The following is a 19,813-nucleotide window of genomic DNA, read 5'->3' on the forward strand; positions in this document are numbered from 1 at the left end:
CACCACCGGGCACCCGGAAACACCCGGACACCCCTGCGGCCTACACCCGGTAAGACATGTCCGCTTTGTAAGACTCATCCCCATTTTCCCCCAAAGTTTTGGGGGAAAAAAGTGCGTCTTACAAAGCGAAAAATACGGTAATTCAAGGGAGAGAGATACAAAATGGCAATTTTAGACAACCCTCATGCAATAACCAGGAATTTATGTATTGCAAAATTTATAATTGCAGATCTTCCATTTCCTAGAGTATTTGTGGACACTATTATTGCTGATCGCAAATCTCCATTTCAGGGCACTATGCTGGTGGATTTTATCCAAGATATCTAAAAATTTGGGTGGTTCAGGTTTTTTTCACCAGTAAGCCATTGTATTTTTAACCCCTTTCTGCCATCTGACGTACTATCCCATCCATGGGACCCAGGCCCCTATGCCCATGGACGGGATAGTACGTCATAGCGATCAGCGGCACACACCTGGTGAGTGCGGCTGATCGCGGCCAGGTATCAGCTGATTATCACAGCTGACACCCGGCACTATGTGTCAGGGGCGGATAATCAGCTGACACCCGGCACTATGTGTCAGGGGCGGTCACGGACCGCCCCAGACACATTAACCCCTGGCACACTGCGATCAAACACGATCGCAGTGTATCGATGGTTTAGGGAAGCATCGGGAAGGAGGGGGGGCACAGCGCAGGCACGAGGAAGCCTTCTGCAGTGCCTGTGACAGATCGCTGATCTGTCACAGTGATCTGTCTCCACTGGGACATAGTAATGAAGTTAAAAAAAAAGTGTAAAAATAATTTATAAAAAAAAAAAAAAAAAAAAAAAAAAAAAAAAATCGCTAAATAAATTGAAAAAAAAAAAATATATTCCCTAATAAATTAATTTTTTGGAAATAAAAAAACAAAGTACACATATTTCGTATCGCCGCGTCCGTAACGACCCGCCCTATAAAACTGTCCCATTAGTTAACCCCTTTATTGAACCCCTAAAAAAATAAAAATAGAAAACGAAGCAAAAAATAAAGCTTTATCATCATACCGCCGAACAAAAAGTGCAATAACGCGCGATCAAAAACATGGATTTTTGTGAGTACTCACCGTAAAATCCTTTTCTCCGAGACGCTCATTGGGGGACACAGAGACTGTGGGTGTGTGCTTCTGCCGTCTGGAGGCTGACACTAAGTATACAAAAAAAGAGTTAGCTCCTCCTCCGCCGCATACACCCTCGCCCCCAGACCGGGCGTAACTCAGTTTAGTGCATAAGCAGTAGGAGAACGCGCCTTAAACTCAGGCAAGAAATTATACGTCTGGAAAAGGGACCACCCTGATCCTTACATAAGGATTTGTATAACTTAAAATAAGCAAAAGCCAACTGGCTAGTAGGGTGGGTGCTGTGTCCCCCAATGAGCGTCTCGGAGAAAAGGATTTTACGGTGAGTACTCACAAAAATCCATGTTTCTCCTTCGTCTCATTGGGGGACACAGAGACTGTGGGACGTTCTAAAGCAGTCCCTGGGCGGGATCTTAGCTCACCCAATCCATGCTACTTTGCGCCCCTGATTAGAGGTGCGCAACTGCTGCCTGAAGAATCTTTCTTCCCAGGCTTGCATCCGAGGATGCCTGGGTATGTACGTTATAATGTTTGACAAACGTATGCAAACTGGACCAGGTAGCTGCTTTGCACACGTGTTCCGCTGAAGCTTGGTGTCGCAGTGCCCATGAGGCACCCACTGCTCGAGCCGAGTGTGCCTTGATCCCTGCCGGAACCGGCGTGCCACTGATTTCATAAGATTCTTGAATCGTCAGGCGAACCCATCTGGCCAAAGTCGCTTTGGACGCAGCGAGCCCCTTCCGTCTCCCTTCTGGGATCACGAATAGAGAGTCTGTCCGGCGGAAAGATGCTGTCCTTGTCACATACCTCCTAAGAGCTCTTACCAGATCCAGTGTGTGCAAAGCCTTTTCTACCTTGTGCACCGGTGCCGGGCAAAACGAAGGTAAGACAATGTCTTCGTTGATATGGAATGCAGAGACAACCTTCGGCAAGAAGGGGGGAGCTGGCCTTAAAACTACCTTATCCTTATAAAAAGTCAAGAACGGCGGTTTACAAGATAAAGCCGCCAATTCCGAAACCCGCCTAATAGACGTAATAGCTACCAGAAAAACGACTTTTCTGGACAGGTAAGGTAAGGAGACTTCTTGCAAGGGTTCGAAGGGGGGCTCCTGAAGGGCTCTGAGCACCAAGTTCAGGTCCCATGATTCCGTCGGCGCCTTATAGGGGGGTACTAAATGTGCGACCCCCTGCATAAACGTCTTAACCTGCCAGACCGAAGCGACCTTTCGTTGAAAAAGGACCGACAGGGCCGAGATTTGCGTCCTGAGCGAACTCGGAGCCAGCCCTACGTCCAGCCCTGCCTGCAAAAAAGCCAGTACGTTGGGGGGTTGAAAAAAGCCACTCCGCGATCCCTACACCAACGGAAAAAAACTTCCCAAGTCCGATGATATACCTTCGCCGAGGAAGGTTTTCGGGCACTCACCATCGTGGCCACCACATCGCGCCTGAATCCTGCCTGTGTTAACAGCCAAGATTCAATGGCCACGCCGTCAAACACAGGGCCCCTAAGTTCGGATGGCAGATCGGCCCCTGGGACAGTAAGTCCGGTCGATCTGGTAGACGCCAGGGTACGTCCACCACTAGCTGAACCAGATCTGCATACCAGGCCCTCCGAGGCCAGTCTGGCGCTAGCAGAATTGCTGGAACCTTCTCTCTCCTTAACTTTCTGATGACCCTTGGAAGCAGAGGTAGCGGGGGGAACAAGTATGGGAGACGAAACTGGCTCCATGGAAGCACCAGAGCGTCTGCTGCGATCGCCTGCGGGTCGAGGGATCGAGCGACGAACCTTTGCACTTTGGCGTTCTCTCTGGATGCCATAAGGTCCACGTCTGGTGTCCCCCACCGTTGGCAGATCTGTTGAAAAACCTCGGGATGCAGGGACCATTCCCCTGCCGCGACCCCCTGTCGGCTGAGAAAATCTGCCGCCCAGTTTTCGACTCCCGGAATGTGCACCGCTGAAATTACCACGTGGTTCTTTTCGGCCCAACGCAGTACCAGTCCAACCTCGCGCATGGCTGTTTGGCTGCGCGTGCCCCCCTGATGGTTGACATATGCTACTGCTGTAGCATTGTCCGACTGAATGCGCACCGGTCGGTGTCTCAGGAAACACTGAAAATGTTGCAGGGCCAATCGTATTGCCCGTATCTCCAGAATGTTGATCGGGAGAATTATCTCCTGAATGGACCACCGCCCCTGGGCTGTGTGACTCTGGAAAACTGCTCCCCAACCTTGCAGGCTTGCATCGGTCGTCACCACCAACCACTGTTCCGGGGGAAAGGGTTTCCCCTGGACAAGAGACGAGTCGCGAGTCCACCACCGGAGTGATTGTCGGACCAGCGGAGACAAATTGCCCCTCTATAAGGCGATCAGTTGGGTCCTTGATAGAAGAACCGCTGGGTATCGACAATAGCGATCTTGACGCTAAACGAGATACCGGTGGGTCCACTACTGGCGACTCCACCCATCCCTTATGGAGTTCAGGAGGAAACGGATACTTAGCTTGCAGCGCTTTTTGCATTGCAAAACGCTTATCCGGGTGTTCCCTATGTTTCTGAACTAGCTCCTCGAACTCCGGATGCGTGGCAAACCTTCTATGCGGTCGCCTGGTCTTTTTGAAGGAGACCTTGTGACCTGAGGCCGTGGACACATCGTCCTCGATCTCTAAAGTCTGGTTGACTGCCTCAATGAGGCTGTCCACCGAGTCTTGGTATCCCAGGCTTTCTGGATTCCAGGCCTCCTCCTCGCCCTCATCCTGCTCGCTTCCTGAGCTCGGCGACGGGGAACGGGATACCCTAATACCCGCCATCGAAGCCCCAGAGGGTCCGGCCGACGGGGAACGAGCTCTTTTGCTATGAGCTTGTCTGGTGCTGGAGCGGCCTCTAACGGTCGGAGGGTCCTGAGACGTGGACGAGCTGTCTTCCGCTGGCAGACCACCATCCTTGTCCCTACCTGGGCCTTGGAGAGACTCAATTGCCTTTGTAAGGGATATCATAGAGTTTGATAAAGACACCGCCCATTCTGGAGGGTCCTGACCTCTGGGCTCTGCAACAATGGGGGGCTCCTGGGCTCGCTCCGACTCGCAGGCTTCACAAAATTTACCCGGCTGTGCTTTAGGCAGCCTGACCCCACAGGAAACGCAAACAGCGTATAGGAAAGAGTGAGCTTTCCCTTTGCCAGACATATTGCAAGGTAGGGTAGGAGGAGGAGGATAACCCCTTCCTTGACTACTAGTGCGGCACTCGCAACGGGGATGCACTTACCCACCGGTAATGGCCCAATTTTGCGTCTCTTCCGTGCAGCGTTACCCGCCGGGGCACTCGCACTCCAGGAGATAGGGGGCGGCTTCCGGCCCCACTTCGGAGGAAATGCAAGGAGGGGGGCGGGAGGTCCCCGGTAACTGTGCGCGCCCGCCGCTCTCCGCCCCCCGGAAGTTAGTGGCCGGGGCTTCCGGCTATCCCCGGAAGTCGGCGGGCGCGCGGACTCCGGACCTCCCCATACCGCGGGGACCGTGGCCGCCTGCGGGTCTCTGGCCGCCCTCCACGTGCGGCGTTGGAGGGAGGGGGCGGGAGCTCCCCGGTCACTGTGCGCGCCCGCCGCTCTCCGCCCCCGGAAGTTAGTGGGCGGGGCTTCCGGCCATCCCCGGAAGTCAGCGGGCGGGCGCGCGGACTCCGGACCTCCCCATACAGCGGGGACCGTGGCCGCCCGCGGGGCTCTGGCCGCACTCCACGTGCGGCGTTGGAGGGAGGGGGCGGGAGCTCCCCGGTCACTGTGCGCGCCCGCCGCTCTCCGCAAGTCAGCGGGCGGGCGAGCGCTCACGGATCTCCTGCTTACCCACCGGGGGCAGTGCCGGGTGAGAGACGGACTGCCTGGTCCCGGCCTGATCAACCAAAGGTGAGCCGGGCCGCCGAGGGGGCTCCACGGAGGTGCTTCTCAACCCCATCCCTGGGCAGGGAGGGGGAGGCTACTGTACCGCTCTCCGCTTCAATCCCCGGCTTACCTGCGCCTCCAACTCCACCCCTGGACTCACTACCTAGGGGTGGTAGGGGCATTTCCACGTTGCAGGAGAGAACAACGTGGAGGATCGCTCACACGTGCTCGCCCGTTGGGGACGATGGGGAAACCGCAATCCTCTTATCAGGATGCGTTGCCGCCTCTTTCAAAATAAAAAAGAAAAATAGTTGTCTGGGGAAAAGTCCCAGATGTGTCCCTCGGTGCGGGAGAGAAACACGTGGAGGATTACTCACACGTGGTCGCCCGTTGATGATTTGGGGAGATCGGATCCTCTCTATAGGATCCGTCGCCCCTGTCTTATCTTCATAGAGGAAAAAAAAAAAAAAAAACCTAGTCTGGAGCTCCAGACTGTGTGTGCCTCCATCAGACACTAAGCAAAAAACTGAGTTACGCCCGGTCTGGGGGCGAGGGTGTATGCGGCGGAGGAGGAGCTAACTCTTTTTTTGTATACTTAGTGTCAGCCTCCAGACGGCAGAAGCACACACCCACAGTCTCTGTGTCCCCCAATGAGACGAAGGAGAAAGACAGATATAAATAACCATGGTACCTCTGAAAAAGTCATCTTGTCCCGCAAAAAACGAGCCGCCACACAGCGTCATCAGTGAAAAAATAAAAAAAAGTTATAGCTCGCAGAATAAAGCGATGCAAAAATAATTATTTTTTATATAAAATTGTTTCCATTGCATAAAGCGCCAAAACATAAAGAAATGAGGTATCGCTGTAAGCGTACCGACCCGAAGAATAAAACCGCCTTATCAATTTTACAGCACGCGGAACGGTGTAAACGCACCCCCCAAAAGAAATTCTTGAAATGCTGGTCTGGTTTTTGTTCATTCTGCGTCCAAAAAAATCGGAATAAAAAGCGATCAAAAAATGTCACGTGCCCGAAAATGGTACCAATAAAAACGTCAACTCGTCCCACAAAAAATAAGACCTCACATGACTCGGTGGATCAAAACACGGAAAAATTATAGCTCTCAAAATGTGGTGATGGCAAAAACTAGTTTTACAATAAAAAGCGTCTTTTACCGTCTGACAGCTGCCAAACATAAAAACCCGCCATATATAGTAAGTCAAACCCCCCTTTATCACCCCCTTAGTTAGGGAAAAATAATACAATTTAAAAAAAGGATTTATTTCCATTTTCCCATTAGGGTTAGAGCTAGGGTTAGGGCTGAGATTAGGGTTAGGGGTGTGTTGGGGTTCGGGTTGGAGTTATAACTGGGGGGTTTCCACTGTTTGGGCACATCAGGGGCTCTCCAAACGCAACATGGTGTCTGATCTCAATTCCAGCCAATTCTGCGTTGAAAAAGTCAAATGGTGCTCCCTCCCTTCCAAGCTCTGCCATGCGCCCAAACAGTGTTTCACACCCACATATGGGGTATCAGACTACTCAGGACAAATTGCAAAACAACTTTTGGGGTCCAATTTCTCCTGTTACCTTTACGAAAATAAAAAATTTGGGGCAAAAATATCATTTTTGTGGAAAAAAATATGATTTTTTTTATTTTCACGCCCGGGCGTTATAAACTTCTGTGAAGCACTTGGGGGTTCAAAGTGCTCACTACACATCTAGATAAGTTCCTTAGGGGGTCTAGTTTCCAAAATGGGGTCATTTGTGGGGCGTTTCAATAGTTTAGGTACATTAGGGGCTCTCCAAACGCGACATGACACCTGCAGACCATTCCATCAAAGTCTGCATTCCAAAACGTCACAACTTAACTTTCGAGCCCCGACGTGTCCCCATACAGTAGTTTTCTCACACATATGGGGTATCAGCGTACTCAGGACAAATTGGACAACAACTTTTGGGGTCCAATTTCTCCGGTTACCCTTGGGAAAATAAAAAAAATTGCGGACTTAAAGATCATGGTTGTGGAAAAAATATAATATTTTTATTTTCACGCCCGGGCGTTATAAACTTCTGTGAAGCACTGAGGGGTTCAAAGTGCTCACCAATTTGAACCCCTCACATAGTGCCGGTGTCAGCTGTGATAATCAGCTAACACCCGGCTGCGATCAGCGGTGCTCCCCCCGTGAGTGCCGCTGATCGCGGTGACATACTATCCCGTCAGGTGCTAGCATAATACTTTTGGCTTGGGCATTTCCAAAACTGAATTGTCATTAAGCACTAATATTTTGATGCAAAAGCAATAAATTATCTGCATTGTCTCCTAAATTGTATGATTTTATATTAAAATTGTATGCCTATGAGGTTTGAAATACCTTATTTAGTGTCCGTAAGTCCTCCATGATTTGTTCATCTGTGAGAAGATAATTTAGCTGACGGGCCCGGGTACCGTGGACGGAATAGTACGTCAGATGGCAGAAAGGGGTTAAAAATAAAATGTTCCTGTGCTGAGATAATCTTATAAATGTGCCCCTGCTGTGTACTGTGTAATGGCTGGGTCTGACTGTACAAGGACATGGTCTGATAATACCACAGCTCCTGGGCAGGGGAGGAAATAAAAGAGTATACAGACAGGACAGCCGGGCATCACAGCGGATTCTTTTTGTGAGGTAAAACATTTCCCTGCCTGTTATTAAACAATGTTTTGCCTCACAGAAAGAATCAACTGTGATGCCCTGCTGTAATGTGTGTTTTCTCTCTCACGCGAGCACCACTGGCCAGGCGCTGTGGTATGATCAGACCATGTTCCTGCATGGGCAAAAAGAACTTTTACACAGCACATAGCAGGCAGGGCTGTTGCGTTAGTAAGCCAAACCTCTGACTCCCGACCCCACAGCAATGCCTCACTACTGAGCATGGACATACAATGCGGCACAGATTAATCTCAAGTAAAAGCAGAGATCCTTAAATCAGGAGCAGAACAGACATAACTTTACCAATTTCTTAAGAAAACATTTACGGCACATCCAGCACTCAAATAGTATAGCCAATTTATTATATATTTTAGGAGTTGGAGTCTGTTCATTGTGTATCGACTCCACAGCCCTGATAACAGGGGCACATACAAGATTATCTCAGCACAGGAAAAAAATTAAACACATCCAATTGTGGAAATTATTATTATTCCATAATTATAATTATTAGGGTTGAGCTAGGGTTAGGGTTGGGGCTAAATTTAGGGTTGGGCTAAAGTTAGGGTTATGGTTGGGATTACGGTTAGGGGTGTGTTAGGGTTATGATTTGGGTTAGGGGTGTGTTGGGGTTAGGGTTGGAGTTAGAATTGGGGGGGGGTTCCACTGTTTCGGTACATCAGGGGGTCTCCAAATGCGACATGGTGCTACCATTGATTCCAGTCAATTTTGAGTTCAAAAAGTCAAACGGTGCTCCCTCCCTTCTGAGCCTTGCCATGCACCCAAACAATGGTTTCCCCCACATACGGGGTTATTGGTGTACTCAGGAGAAATTGCACAACAAATTTTGTGGTCCATTTTCTCCTGTTACCCTTGTGAAAATAAAAAATTTAGTTCCAAAGAAAATTTTTTGTAAAAAAAAAAAAAGTAAAATGTTAATTATTTTCCTTCCACATTGCTTTAGTTCTCGTGAAGCACCTGAAGGGTTAATAAACTTCTTGAATGTGGTTTTGAGCATCTTGAGGGGTGCAGTTTTTAGAATGGTGTCACTTTTGGGTATTTTCTGTTATATTGACCCCCCCAAATTCACTTCAAATGTGAGGTGGTCCCTAAAAAAATGGTTTTGTAAATTTTGTTGGAAAAATGAGAAACTGCTGGTCAACTTTTAACCCTTATAACGTCCTGACAAAAAAAAATACATTTACAAAATTGTGCTGATGTTTCAGAGCTATAACTTCATAAAGTGACAGTGGTCAAAATTGTAAAAAATTGGCACCAAAGTACCAAATTGGCTCTATCATTAAGGGGTTAAGCTAGAAAAGAAACAAAATTATCAAATGAAACCAGGATATGGGTCTGTCATTTGACAGTTCCTGTAATTAATGGTTAATTTGAATTAATGAAATAAATTACCATCTTTTATCATAATATAGTTTTCCATCCTCTATCCGAGCTTCAAACCGCTGGACAGGAGATTCAGCTGGTGTTGCTGGAAGATGTTCTGGAGTAGATGGTGACACTGAAAAGAAATATAGAGGTTCCATGATGCAATCCAAACTCAAATACGCTTTAGTCACAGTATTGGGGTATGGTTACACATTATATTTTTTACATGGGAAACAAAATGCAGCATTTTACTGTCCCAGCAAAGTGAATTAGATTTCTGAGATCTCATGCATGGGTTGCTTATTTTCTTCCTTCAGATTTGAAGTTGATTCAGATTTGCAGCATGTCAACTTTTCAGTGCTTTTCATCCATTCAAATAAATGGGAAAAAAAACACATCAAAAGCGCACACAAAAATGTGGAAAAAACACTCCAGATTTTTCTGCTACAAATACTGAATGTGTCAACAATGTGGACAACCCTTTTTAAATATTATATTACCCCTTGTGAAATAAAAAACACCTTACACCCACCTCCTATACGTGCACCGCTCCAGCGATGTGGGTGCCAGGTCTCCTGAGGCTCAGGTGACATTGTTATGCCACGAGAGAACTTTATAGGTTCATCTGAAGGAAGTGAGAGCACATCAGCTTGATAGTGGCTGCAGGGTTCAGATGGCATAATCGAATAACTTCGGATAAGCACTTATCCGAATAGCTATAGAGCTTACCGAATATCTGCCTTGGATACCTGGAGGGCTCCCGCTAATCAGCTGTTCGGGGCCGCAGCTGCATGTGTCGCGCCTGTGTCACTGTCACATCACATGCATGGAGAGCCCAACAAACAGGCTTCTCCATGCATGTGTTGTAACTGTCACACAGCCGCGACACATGCAGCTGCGTCCCCGAACAGCTGATTATCGGGAGCCCTCCAGGTATCCAAGGCAGATATTCGGTAAGCTCTATAGCTATTCGGATAAGTGCTTATCCGAAGTTATTCGATCAACACTACTAACAATGTCAAGTAAGCCTTGGGAGCTCCAGCACCATTTCAGTGATGTCAGTGCTGTGTCTCCCCCCCAAGGCTTGCATGACACGGGACGTGAGTATATTGTGTTTTATTTTGTAAGTGGAAATATACTATTTAAGAAGGAGTTGTACAAGTAGTGTACAACCCATTAAGTTCAATCTGCCATCACAGTAGAAACATTAGGAATATGAACACAGTGCACCACGATTAGCTAACTAGTAGGACAAACGTGATGTGTAAATTTAATTTCAATAGGCAGAATCCTATTACAGAAAACATATAACATTTACCCCACTTTCATGTAGTGCTTTATTTGGTTCATAAATTGGAAACATTCATTTTTGTCTAAAAATCATAAAACCCCGAAACTGTTCTCCGTCCTTGTACAGGCATGCTCCAGAACATGTTTTAGTTTTCAATCTCGGTCTTTAGTTTTAATCTCAAAGTCAACCCCTTTTCTTACTGAGGCTGTTAAGCTAATCAAAACTTCTCGACCCCTCAAAATTCTTTTGCCAAGGAAATATACAATTCTTCTGCAGCGACCATTTGAACAGTTACATCTAATATCAGGTTTCCCTTCTTGTAGCTGCAGAGAAATGGAAGAAGCCCTCAGTAGTGACATCAAACATAAAAAAACTGCTATTTGCTCGGGGTCTCGATTCAGATCAAGGGAAGGCTCTCTCATATTAAAGTGCTTGTCTGTCATGAGACAAAGTAATATAACAATAATAATAATAATAATAATCTTTAAAATTATAAATGCTGCGTGTTTGCAAAGTGTGAAAAAAATATCAGTATAAAGAAAAAAAAAATTACTGACTACAGTCAAACATATATAGATATCAGCAAGGACTTACCAGGTCTTTTAGGAGATTTTAACTGTCAGAAAAAGGGAGTAGAAGAAAAAAAAAAAACAGATTACATTTGGAATAAATAAAATAATTTGCATCTTTTTCAGTTAAACAAAATTAAAGGGAACCTGTCAGTAGGATCAACCCTTTTAAGCCATGAAAAAAAGAAACAGCCAACAGCACACGAACTTGATGGAATGCACTCTCCAAAGATCCCAGGACCCAATAGGATCAAAAGGCAACAAAGTAGCAAAAAGGGGAGCAGCATCCGTTCCAGGTGAAAAAATAGCTTTATTTGCCAATCAGAGATACAGCATTTCGACCAAAAAGGTCTTTATCAAGCATGCTTGATAAAGACCTTTCTGATCGAAAAGCTGTATCTCTGATTGGCAAATAAAGCTATTTTTTTCACCTGGAACGGATGCTTTTCCCCTTTTTGCTACTTGGCAACCCTTTTAAGCCATCTATATGGGCATATAGGTCATAGGAAGCTGAATAAAATGACAGCTTGATATCTGTGATCCAATGTCTTATCCCAGATAAATCCACATTTCTTATATGTAAATGAGCTGATGAGGACTATGGGCCGGACATAGATCTGTATGAGGATCTGCCTCCAGAGCTTATTATAAATGAAAGGCGGTATTACCAATGCTAGACCCCCTTTTGAAAAAGCTGCTAGGTGAAACGCGCGACAAGGGGTCAGCAGGGAGACGTATGATCACTGAAACTGATGATGGGTAAGCAGGATTAAGTTATTGGGGCATGGGAGCCTGGTGGGATTGATGCATTGTCTCTTATTTGATTACTTACCTGCCAGTTCTGTATATGCTGGTCACATACCACTGTTTGTATCTGACATCATCGCTTTCCAGAGTGCCACTGGGAATTAGTGATCCTATCTCTCCCTGCTGGCTCAGCATGATTCCTTGGTTATTCTCCTCTTTGTAGTCTGTTGTTTACTGCATCTTATTTATGTATGCATTATTGATTTAATAGAGTTATCTATTTTTTATCTTTTGGTGGCCCTTCTGTACTCCACTTTTTTCATGTTTGCATGTATCTTTGGGAGCATTCACTAAACACCAATATTTGCTATGGTGTTTTCACGTAGGAAGTGAGGTGTTTTCCTCTCTTGGCCATAGTGTTACAAAATGCTTAATTTGCACTCCTGTTTAATATGTAATTAAAACAGTAGAACTGAACCTTGTTTCATAAGACAGGTTATCAGCTGTAGCTCTCACAGCTCTGCAGGAATATTGCAACCATATCAGACTGCCAGATAGATGCTGAAGCTGAGTGGAACCTGCAGATGTGTCAGGCATAATCACAGCTCTGCAGTGAGATGAGGAGAGCAGAGAGCGGCCATCACATATCACACTGATAACTCCTGCGTTCATTTATAATAAGCTCTGGAGGCAGATTCTCATACAGATTATATACGGCCTATAGTCCTAGCCAGCTCATTTACATATAAGAAAAACATGGATTTCTCTGGAATAAGACATCAGATCACAGACATCATTTTATTCAGCTTCTCATGACATGCATGCCAATAATGTCACAAGTCAAAAGCTTATAAAATTTTGCACAAATTGGAACTTTCTGTATTGGTACACTTCCTAAAGTTAGAATATAGCAGGAGACCAAGGTGTCAAAATGTCACACAGTAATGCAAATTTTTCACAACTTTCAGCTTTTTATGCATCTTAAAAATGGTTGTAAGATTAAAAAAAAAAACATGGAGCAAATACATTCAAGATGGCCATAGGTTGTTCTTGCGCCTTTTCTGCAAAGTTTACATAGAAATGAAATCATAAATATGTCATCCCTCAACCCAAAAGGTTAATAGAGTTCAATTTTCTAGTTGTTTTTTAACATTTTCATGTAGGTGCTAGCATAATACTTTTGGCTTGGGCATTTCCAAAACTGAATTGTCATTAAGCACTAATATTTTGATGCAAAAGCAATAAATGATCTGCATTGTCTCCTAAATTGTATGATTTTATATTGAATATTGAAAATTGTATGCCTATGAGGTTTGTAATACCTTATTTAGTGTCCGTAAGTCCTCCATGATTTGTTCATCTGTGAGAAGATAATTTAGCTGGGGTGCAAATATTAAGGGAAAAAAATAGGGAACTTCACAAAAAAAAAAAAAAAAAAGATAATGAGTGCACAATTGTGAAAAGGTGCTCCTTATTGTAGAGCAGAACAGACAGAGGATCCTATGTAATGTTTACAAAACCTTGTGGAGGTGATCAGGAGAAAGGAATTTTCACTTCAGTTCACGTCTAGTGGACAACCATTTATAATGGATCTAGTGTTCCAAAAGGATATTTTGATTTCCTTTTCACATTCGCTTTTACTACAGGTGTCTCTAAAACACTGCTAAACAGATCCGTTAACCCCTTAACCGCCAAGGGTGGTTTGCACGTTCATGACCGGGCCAAATTTTACAATTCTGACCACTGTCCCTTTATGAGGTAATAACTCTGGAACGTTTCCATGGATCCTGGTGATTCTGACGTTTTCTCGTGACATATTGTATTTCATGCTAGTGGCAAAATTTCATTCATATAACTTGCATTTGTTAAAAAAACGGAAATTTGGCGAAAATTTTGAAAATTTCGCAATTTTCCAACTTTGAATTTTTATGCCCTTAAATCACAGAGATACGGCACACAAAAAACTTAATAAGTAACATTTCCCACATGTTTACTTTACATCAGCACAATTTTGGAACCCAAATTTTATTCTCTTAGGAAGTTATAAGGGTTAAAAGTTGACCAGCGATTTCTCATTTTTGCAACACCATTTTATTTTTACGGACCACATCACATTTGAAGCCACTTTGAGGGGTCTATATGATAGAAAATACCCAAAAGTGACACCATTCTTAAAACTGCACCCCTTAAGGTGCTCAAAACCACATTTAAGAAGTTTATTAACCCTTCAGGTGCTTCACAGAAATTTTTTGAATATTTAAAAAAAAACAAACATTTTACTTTTTTCACAAAAAAAATACTTCAGGTTCAATTTTTTTTATTTTACCAAGGGTAACAGGAGAAGTTGGACTGCAAAAGTTATTGTGCAATTTGTCCTGAGTATGCTGATACCTCATATGTGGGGGGGAAACACTGTTTCGGCGCATGGCAGAGCTCAGAAGGGAAGGAGCGCCGTTTGACTTTTTCAATGCAAAATTGGCTAGAATTCAGATCGGACGCCATGTCACGTTTGGAGAGCCCCTCATGTACCTAAACAGTGGAAACCCCCCACAAGTGACCCCATTTTGGAAACTAGACCCCCCAAGGGACTTATGTAGATCTGTGGTGAGAACTTTGAACCAACAAGGGCTTCACAGTTTATATCGTACAGCGATGATCTTTCCCCCCCCAATTTTTCTTTTCCCAAGGGTAACAGGACCCTAAAAGTTAATGTGCAATTTGTCCTGAGTACGCTGATACCCCATATGTGGGTGTAAACGACTATTTAGGCGCATGGCAGAGCTCAGAAGGGAAGCAGCGCCATTTGACTTTTTTGGCTGGAATTGAGATCGGACACCATGTCGCGATTGGAAAACCCCTGATGTACCAAAACAGTGGAAACCCCCCACAAATGACACCATTTTGGAAACTAGACCCCCCAAGGAACTTATCTAGATGTGTGGTGAGAACTTTGAACCCCCAAGGGCTTCACAGAAGTTTATGACGTACAGCCGTACAATTAAAAAAATCATATTTTTTCCACAAAAATGATCTTTTCACCCTCAATTCTTATTTTTCCAAGGGTAACAGGACCCTAAAAGCTATTGTGCAATTTGTCCTGAGTACGCTGATACCCCACATGTGGGGGGTAAACCACTATTTGGGCGCATGGCAGAGCTGGCCTCATTTTGGAAACTAGACCCCCTAAGGAACTTATCTAGATGTGTGGTGAGCACTTTGAACCCCCAAGTGCTTCACAGAAGTTTATAACGACCGGGCGTGAAAATAAAAAAATCGTATTTTTTCCACAAACATGATCTTTTAGTCACCATTTTTTTTATTTTCCCAAGGGTACCAGAAGAAATTGGACCCCAAAAGTTGTTGTCCAATTTGTCCTAAGTACGCTGATACCTCAAATGAGGGAGAAAACTACTGTATGGGCACACGTCGGGGCTCGGAAGGGAAGTAGTGACGTTTTGGAATGCAGACTTTGATGGAATGCTCTGTGGGTGTCATGCTGCCTTTGGAGAGCCCCGAATGTACCTAAACAATGGAAACCCCCCATAAGTGACACCATTTTGGAAACTAGACCCCCTAAGGAACTTATCTAGATGTGTGGTGAGCACTTTGAACCCCCAAGTGCTTAACAGAAGTTTATAACGCCCGGGCGTGAAAATAAAAAAATCATTTTTTTCCACAAAAATGATATTTTTGCCCCCAATTTTTTATTTTCCTAAGGGTAACAGGAGAAATTGGACCCCAAAAGTTGTTTTGCAATTTGTCCTAAGTACGCTGATACCCTATATGTGAGGGTAAAACACTGTTTGGGCGCATGGCAGAGCTTGGAAGGGAAGGAGCACCATTTGACTTTTTCAACTCAGAATTGGCTGGAATTGAGATCAGACGCCATGTTGCATTTGGAGAGCACCTGATGTGCCCAAACAGTGGAAACCCCCAATTCTAACTCCAACCCTAACCCCAACACACCCCTAAACCCTAATCTCAGCCCTAACCCTAACGGGAAAATGGAAATAAATACATTTATTTATTTTATTATTTTCCCCTAACTAAGGGGGTGATAACAGGGGGTTTGATTTACTATTTATGGCGGTTTTTATATTTGGCAGCTGTCACACGCTAAAAGACGCTTTTTATTGTAAAAATAGTTTTTGCATCACCATATATTGAGAGCTATAATTTTTCGATATTTTGTCCCACTGAGTCATGTGAGGTCTTATTTTTTGCGGGACGAGTTGACGTTTTTATTGGTATCATTTTCGGGCACGTGACATCTTTTGATCGCTTTTTATTCCGATTTTTGGGACGCAGAATGAACAAAAACCAGCGTTTCATGAATTTCTTTTGGGGGTGCGTTTACACCGTTCCGCGTGCGGTAAAATTGATAAAGCCCTTTTATTCTTCGGGTCAGTACGGTTACAGCGATACCATATTTAGGTCTTTTTTTATGTTTTGACGCTTTTATGCAATGAAAACAATTTTATATAAAAAAATAATTATTTTTGCATCGCTTTATTCTGCGAGCTATAAATTTTTTAATTTTTTCACTGATGACGCTGTATGGTGGCTCGTTTTTTGCGGGACAAGTTTTCAGCGGTACCATGCTTATTTATATGCATCTTTTTGATTGCGCGTTATTGCACTTTTTGTTCGGCGGTATGATAATAAATCATTTTTTTGCTTCGTTTTTTATTTTTATTTTTTGAGGGGTTCGCTAAAGGGGTTAACTAATGGGACAGTTTTATAGGGCGGATCGTTACGGACGCGGCGATACCAAATATGTGTACTTTCATTGTTTTTTTTTTATTTCCAAAAAATGAATTAGGGAATATTATTTTTTTTAATTTATTTAGCGATTTTTTTTAAAATTATTTTTACTTTTGTTTTTTAACTTTATTACATTGTCCCAGGTGGGACATCACTGTCCTGTGACAGCATGAGGAAGCCAGCTCCCTGCAGGCTCCCGAAGGTCCCCGTCGCCATCTTGGATTCGGGGACCTGCAGGGATGGAGCCCCCCGCAGCAGCGCTGCACATTGCGTTGCTGTGGGGGGCTCAGGGAAGCACGGAGGGAGCCCCCTCCCTGCCGATGCTTCCCTTTAACCCCCGGTACACCGCGATCGTGTTTGATCGCGGTGTGCAAGGGGTTAACGTGTCGGGGGCGGTCCGTGACCGTCCCTGACACATTGTGCCGGGTGTCAGCTGTGATAATCAGCTGACACCCAGCCGCGATCAGCGTCGCTCACCACGTGGGCGCTGCTGATAGCTGTGACGTACTATCCCGTCCCTGGGAATTAAGTCCCAGGGCACATGGACGGGATAGTACGTCACATGACAGAAAGGGGTTAAAGGATGACAAAACAGATGACCATCCATTATGATCCATATCATATGGATTTCAAAGTTAAAATAAAAAAAAAACAAAGTACATTTCCATCCGTTTTATGGGGTATTTTTTGGACAATATTTCTTGAGTGAATGAGCCCCAATGCTGTGCTTCCTCTCTTTCGTACGCGTGCTGTTTCACTGACTGAACAATTTTTTTTATTTTTTTTTTTGCAGAACCATAAACCACATAAAATACAGAAACGTCCTACTTTGGTCCGTTTTGAAGAGACAGAACTTGCCCATTCAAGCGAATGGCACAGCGAAGATTACAGCCAGCCCACTGATGCCATCTGAGATGAATCCTTGTGTTATTTGCTGGAATAATAATAATCTTTATTTTTATATAGCGCTAACATATTCCGCAGCGCTTCACAGTTTGCACACATTATCAGCACTGTCCCCGATGGGGCTCACAATCTAAATTCCCTATTAGTATGTCTTTAGAATGTGGGAGGAAACCGTAGTACCCGGAGGAAACCCACGCAAACACAGGGAGAACATACAAACTCCTTGCAGATGTTTTCCTTGCTGGGATTCGAACCCAGGACCCCAGCTCTGCAAGGCTGTAGATAATGCTGCACAGTGAGTGGCCCCAGATAATGCTGCACAGTGAGTGGCCCCAGATAATGCTGCACAGTGAGTGGCCCCAGATAATGCTGCACAGTGAGTGGCCCCAGATAATGCTGCACAGTGAGTGGCCCCAGATAATGCTGCACAGTGTGTGGCCCCAGATAATGCTGCACAGTGTGTAGCCCCAGATAATGCTGCACAGTGTGTGGCCCCAGATAATGCTGCACAGTGTGTGGCCCCAGATAATGCTGCACAGTGTGTGGCCCCAGATAATGCTGCACAGTGTGTGGCCCCAGATAATGCTGCACAGTGTGTGGCCCCAGATAATGCTGCACAGTGTGTGGCCCCAGATAATGCTGCACAGTGTGTGGCCCCAGATAATGCTGCACAGTGTGTGGCCCCAGTTATGCTGCACAGTGTGTGGCCCCAGTTATGCTGCACAGTGAGTGGCCCCAGTTATGCTGCACAGTGAGTGGCCCCAGTTATGTTGCAGTGTGTGGCCCCTTATAATGCTGCTCAGTGTGTGGCCCCTTATTATGCTGCGCAGTGAGTGGCCCCAGTTATGCTGCGCAGTGAGTGGCCCCAGTTGTGCTGCGCAGTGAGTGGCCCCAGTTGTGCTGCGCAGTGAGTGGCCCCAGTTGTGCTGCGCAGTGAGTGGCCCCAGTTGTGCTGCGCAGTGAGTGGCCCCAGTTGTGCTGCGCAGTGAGTGGCCCCAGTTGTGCTGCGCAGTGAGTGGCCCCAGTTGTGCTGCGCAGTGAGTGGCCCCAGTTGTGCTGCGCAGTGAGTGGCCCCAGTTATGCTGCGCAGTGAGTGGCCCCAGTTATGCTGCGCAGTGAGTGGCCCCAGTTATGCTGCGCAGTGAGTGGCCCCAGTTATGCTGCGCAGTGAGTGGCCCCAGTTATGCTGCGCAGTGAGTGGCCCCAGTTATGCTGCGCAGTGAGTGGCCCCAGTTATGCTGCGCAGTGAGTGGCCCCAGTTATGCTGCGCAGTGAGTGGCCCCAGTTATGCTGCGCAGTGAGTGGCCCCAGTTATGCTGCGCAGTGAGTGGCCCCAGTTATGCTGCGCAGTGAGTGGCCCCAGTTATGCTGCACAGTGAGTGGCCCCAGTTATGCTGCACAGTGAGTGGCCCCAGTTATGCTGCACAGTGAGTGGCCCCAGTTATGCTGCACAGTGAGTGGCCCCAGATAATGCTGCACAGTGAGTGGCCCCAGATAATGCTGCACAGTGAGTGGCCCCAGTTATGCTGCACAGTGAGTGGCCCCAGTTATGCTGCAGTGTGTGGCCCCAGTTATGCTGCAGTGTGTGGCCCCAGTTATGCTGCAGTGTGTGGCCCCAGTTATGCTGCAGTGTGTGGCCCCAGCTTTGCTGCACAGTGAGTGGCACAATGAGTGGCCCCAGATAATGCTGTACAGTGAGTGGCCCCAGTTATGCTGCACAGTGTGTGGCCCCAGTTATGCTGCACAGTGTGTGGCCCCAGTTATGCTGCACAGTGTGTGGCCCCAGTTATGCTGCACAGTGTGTGGCCCCAGTTATGCTGCACAGTGTGTGGCCCCAGATAATGCTGCACAGTGAGTGGCCCCTTATAATGCTGCACAGTGAGTGGCCCCTTATAATGCTGCACAGTGAGTGGCCCCTTATAATGCTGCACAGTGAGTGGCCCCTTATAATGCTGCACAGTGAGTGGCCCCAGTTATGCTGCACAGTGAGTGGCCCCAGTTATGCTGCACAGTGAGTGGCCCCAGTTATGCTGCACAGTGAGTGGCCTGCAATTCTCCTATACGTCTAGCCGCAGTAAATGCGACTAAGAGGACGGTTAAAGGGTTAGGTTTTCATGGTCATGGAATCTAGAGGCTCAAATGGATCTTAGGTTAGGGTGTTGAGCACAGTGCTGAGATCCCAAGGAGGCCCCTGACTGCGGAGTTTAGGACGAATCCTTGCTGCCGAAGCCATAAAATCGTTTGATCCAGCGGTGGCTGGCCAGGTCAAGATCAAAAAAGGTGCTAAGAGCTGATATTTATACCTTTAGTGTGCTAGGGATAAGGCCCTGTTCTAGACCTTTTGTAAACGTCTAGGGTCTGTGCTGCACTGGGATGGAAGGGATCAGGGGTGCCTGGAGAGCACCAGGGCGTAAACCTTTTCCCAGACCTTGGCATAGATGGCCTTGGTTATTGGCTTTCCTGAAGGGTTTGGATGACTCTATC

The 19,813-nt window shown here is 46.0% G+C and overlaps 1 protein-coding gene across 3 annotated transcripts in view; it reads right to left on the reverse strand.

The window, feature by feature from the left end:
• SUDS3 (SDS3 homolog, SIN3A corepressor complex component) overlaps nucleotides 1-19,813 on the reverse strand; it is an 81,849-nt gene that overhangs the window by 16,834 nt on the left and 45,202 nt on the right. For 2 of the 3 annotated variants that reach the window (XM_073559489.1, XM_073559482.1), the window contains exons 8-11: nucleotides 12,982-13,043; nucleotides 10,938-10,959; nucleotides 9,585-9,677; nucleotides 9,080-9,185 (exon numbers count right to left, since the gene is read on the reverse strand). In XM_073559489.1, the coding sequence (XP_073415590.1) occupies nucleotides 9,080-9,185; nucleotides 9,585-9,677; nucleotides 10,938-10,959; nucleotides 12,982-13,043 (283 nt within the window). The remainder of the gene's footprint in view (nucleotides 1-9,079; nucleotides 9,186-9,584; nucleotides 9,678-10,937; nucleotides 10,960-12,981; nucleotides 13,044-19,813) is intronic. The other variant, XM_073559486.1, reaches the window with a different exon arrangement.

Source organism: Dendrobates tinctorius, unplaced genomic scaffold (genome assembly GCF_039654945.1).
Source record: "Dendrobates tinctorius isolate UK_male_01 unplaced genomic scaffold, ASM3965494v1 ptg000003l, whole genome shotgun sequence".
NCBI lineage: Eukaryota > Metazoa > Chordata > Amphibia > Anura > Dendrobatidae > Dendrobates > Dendrobates tinctorius.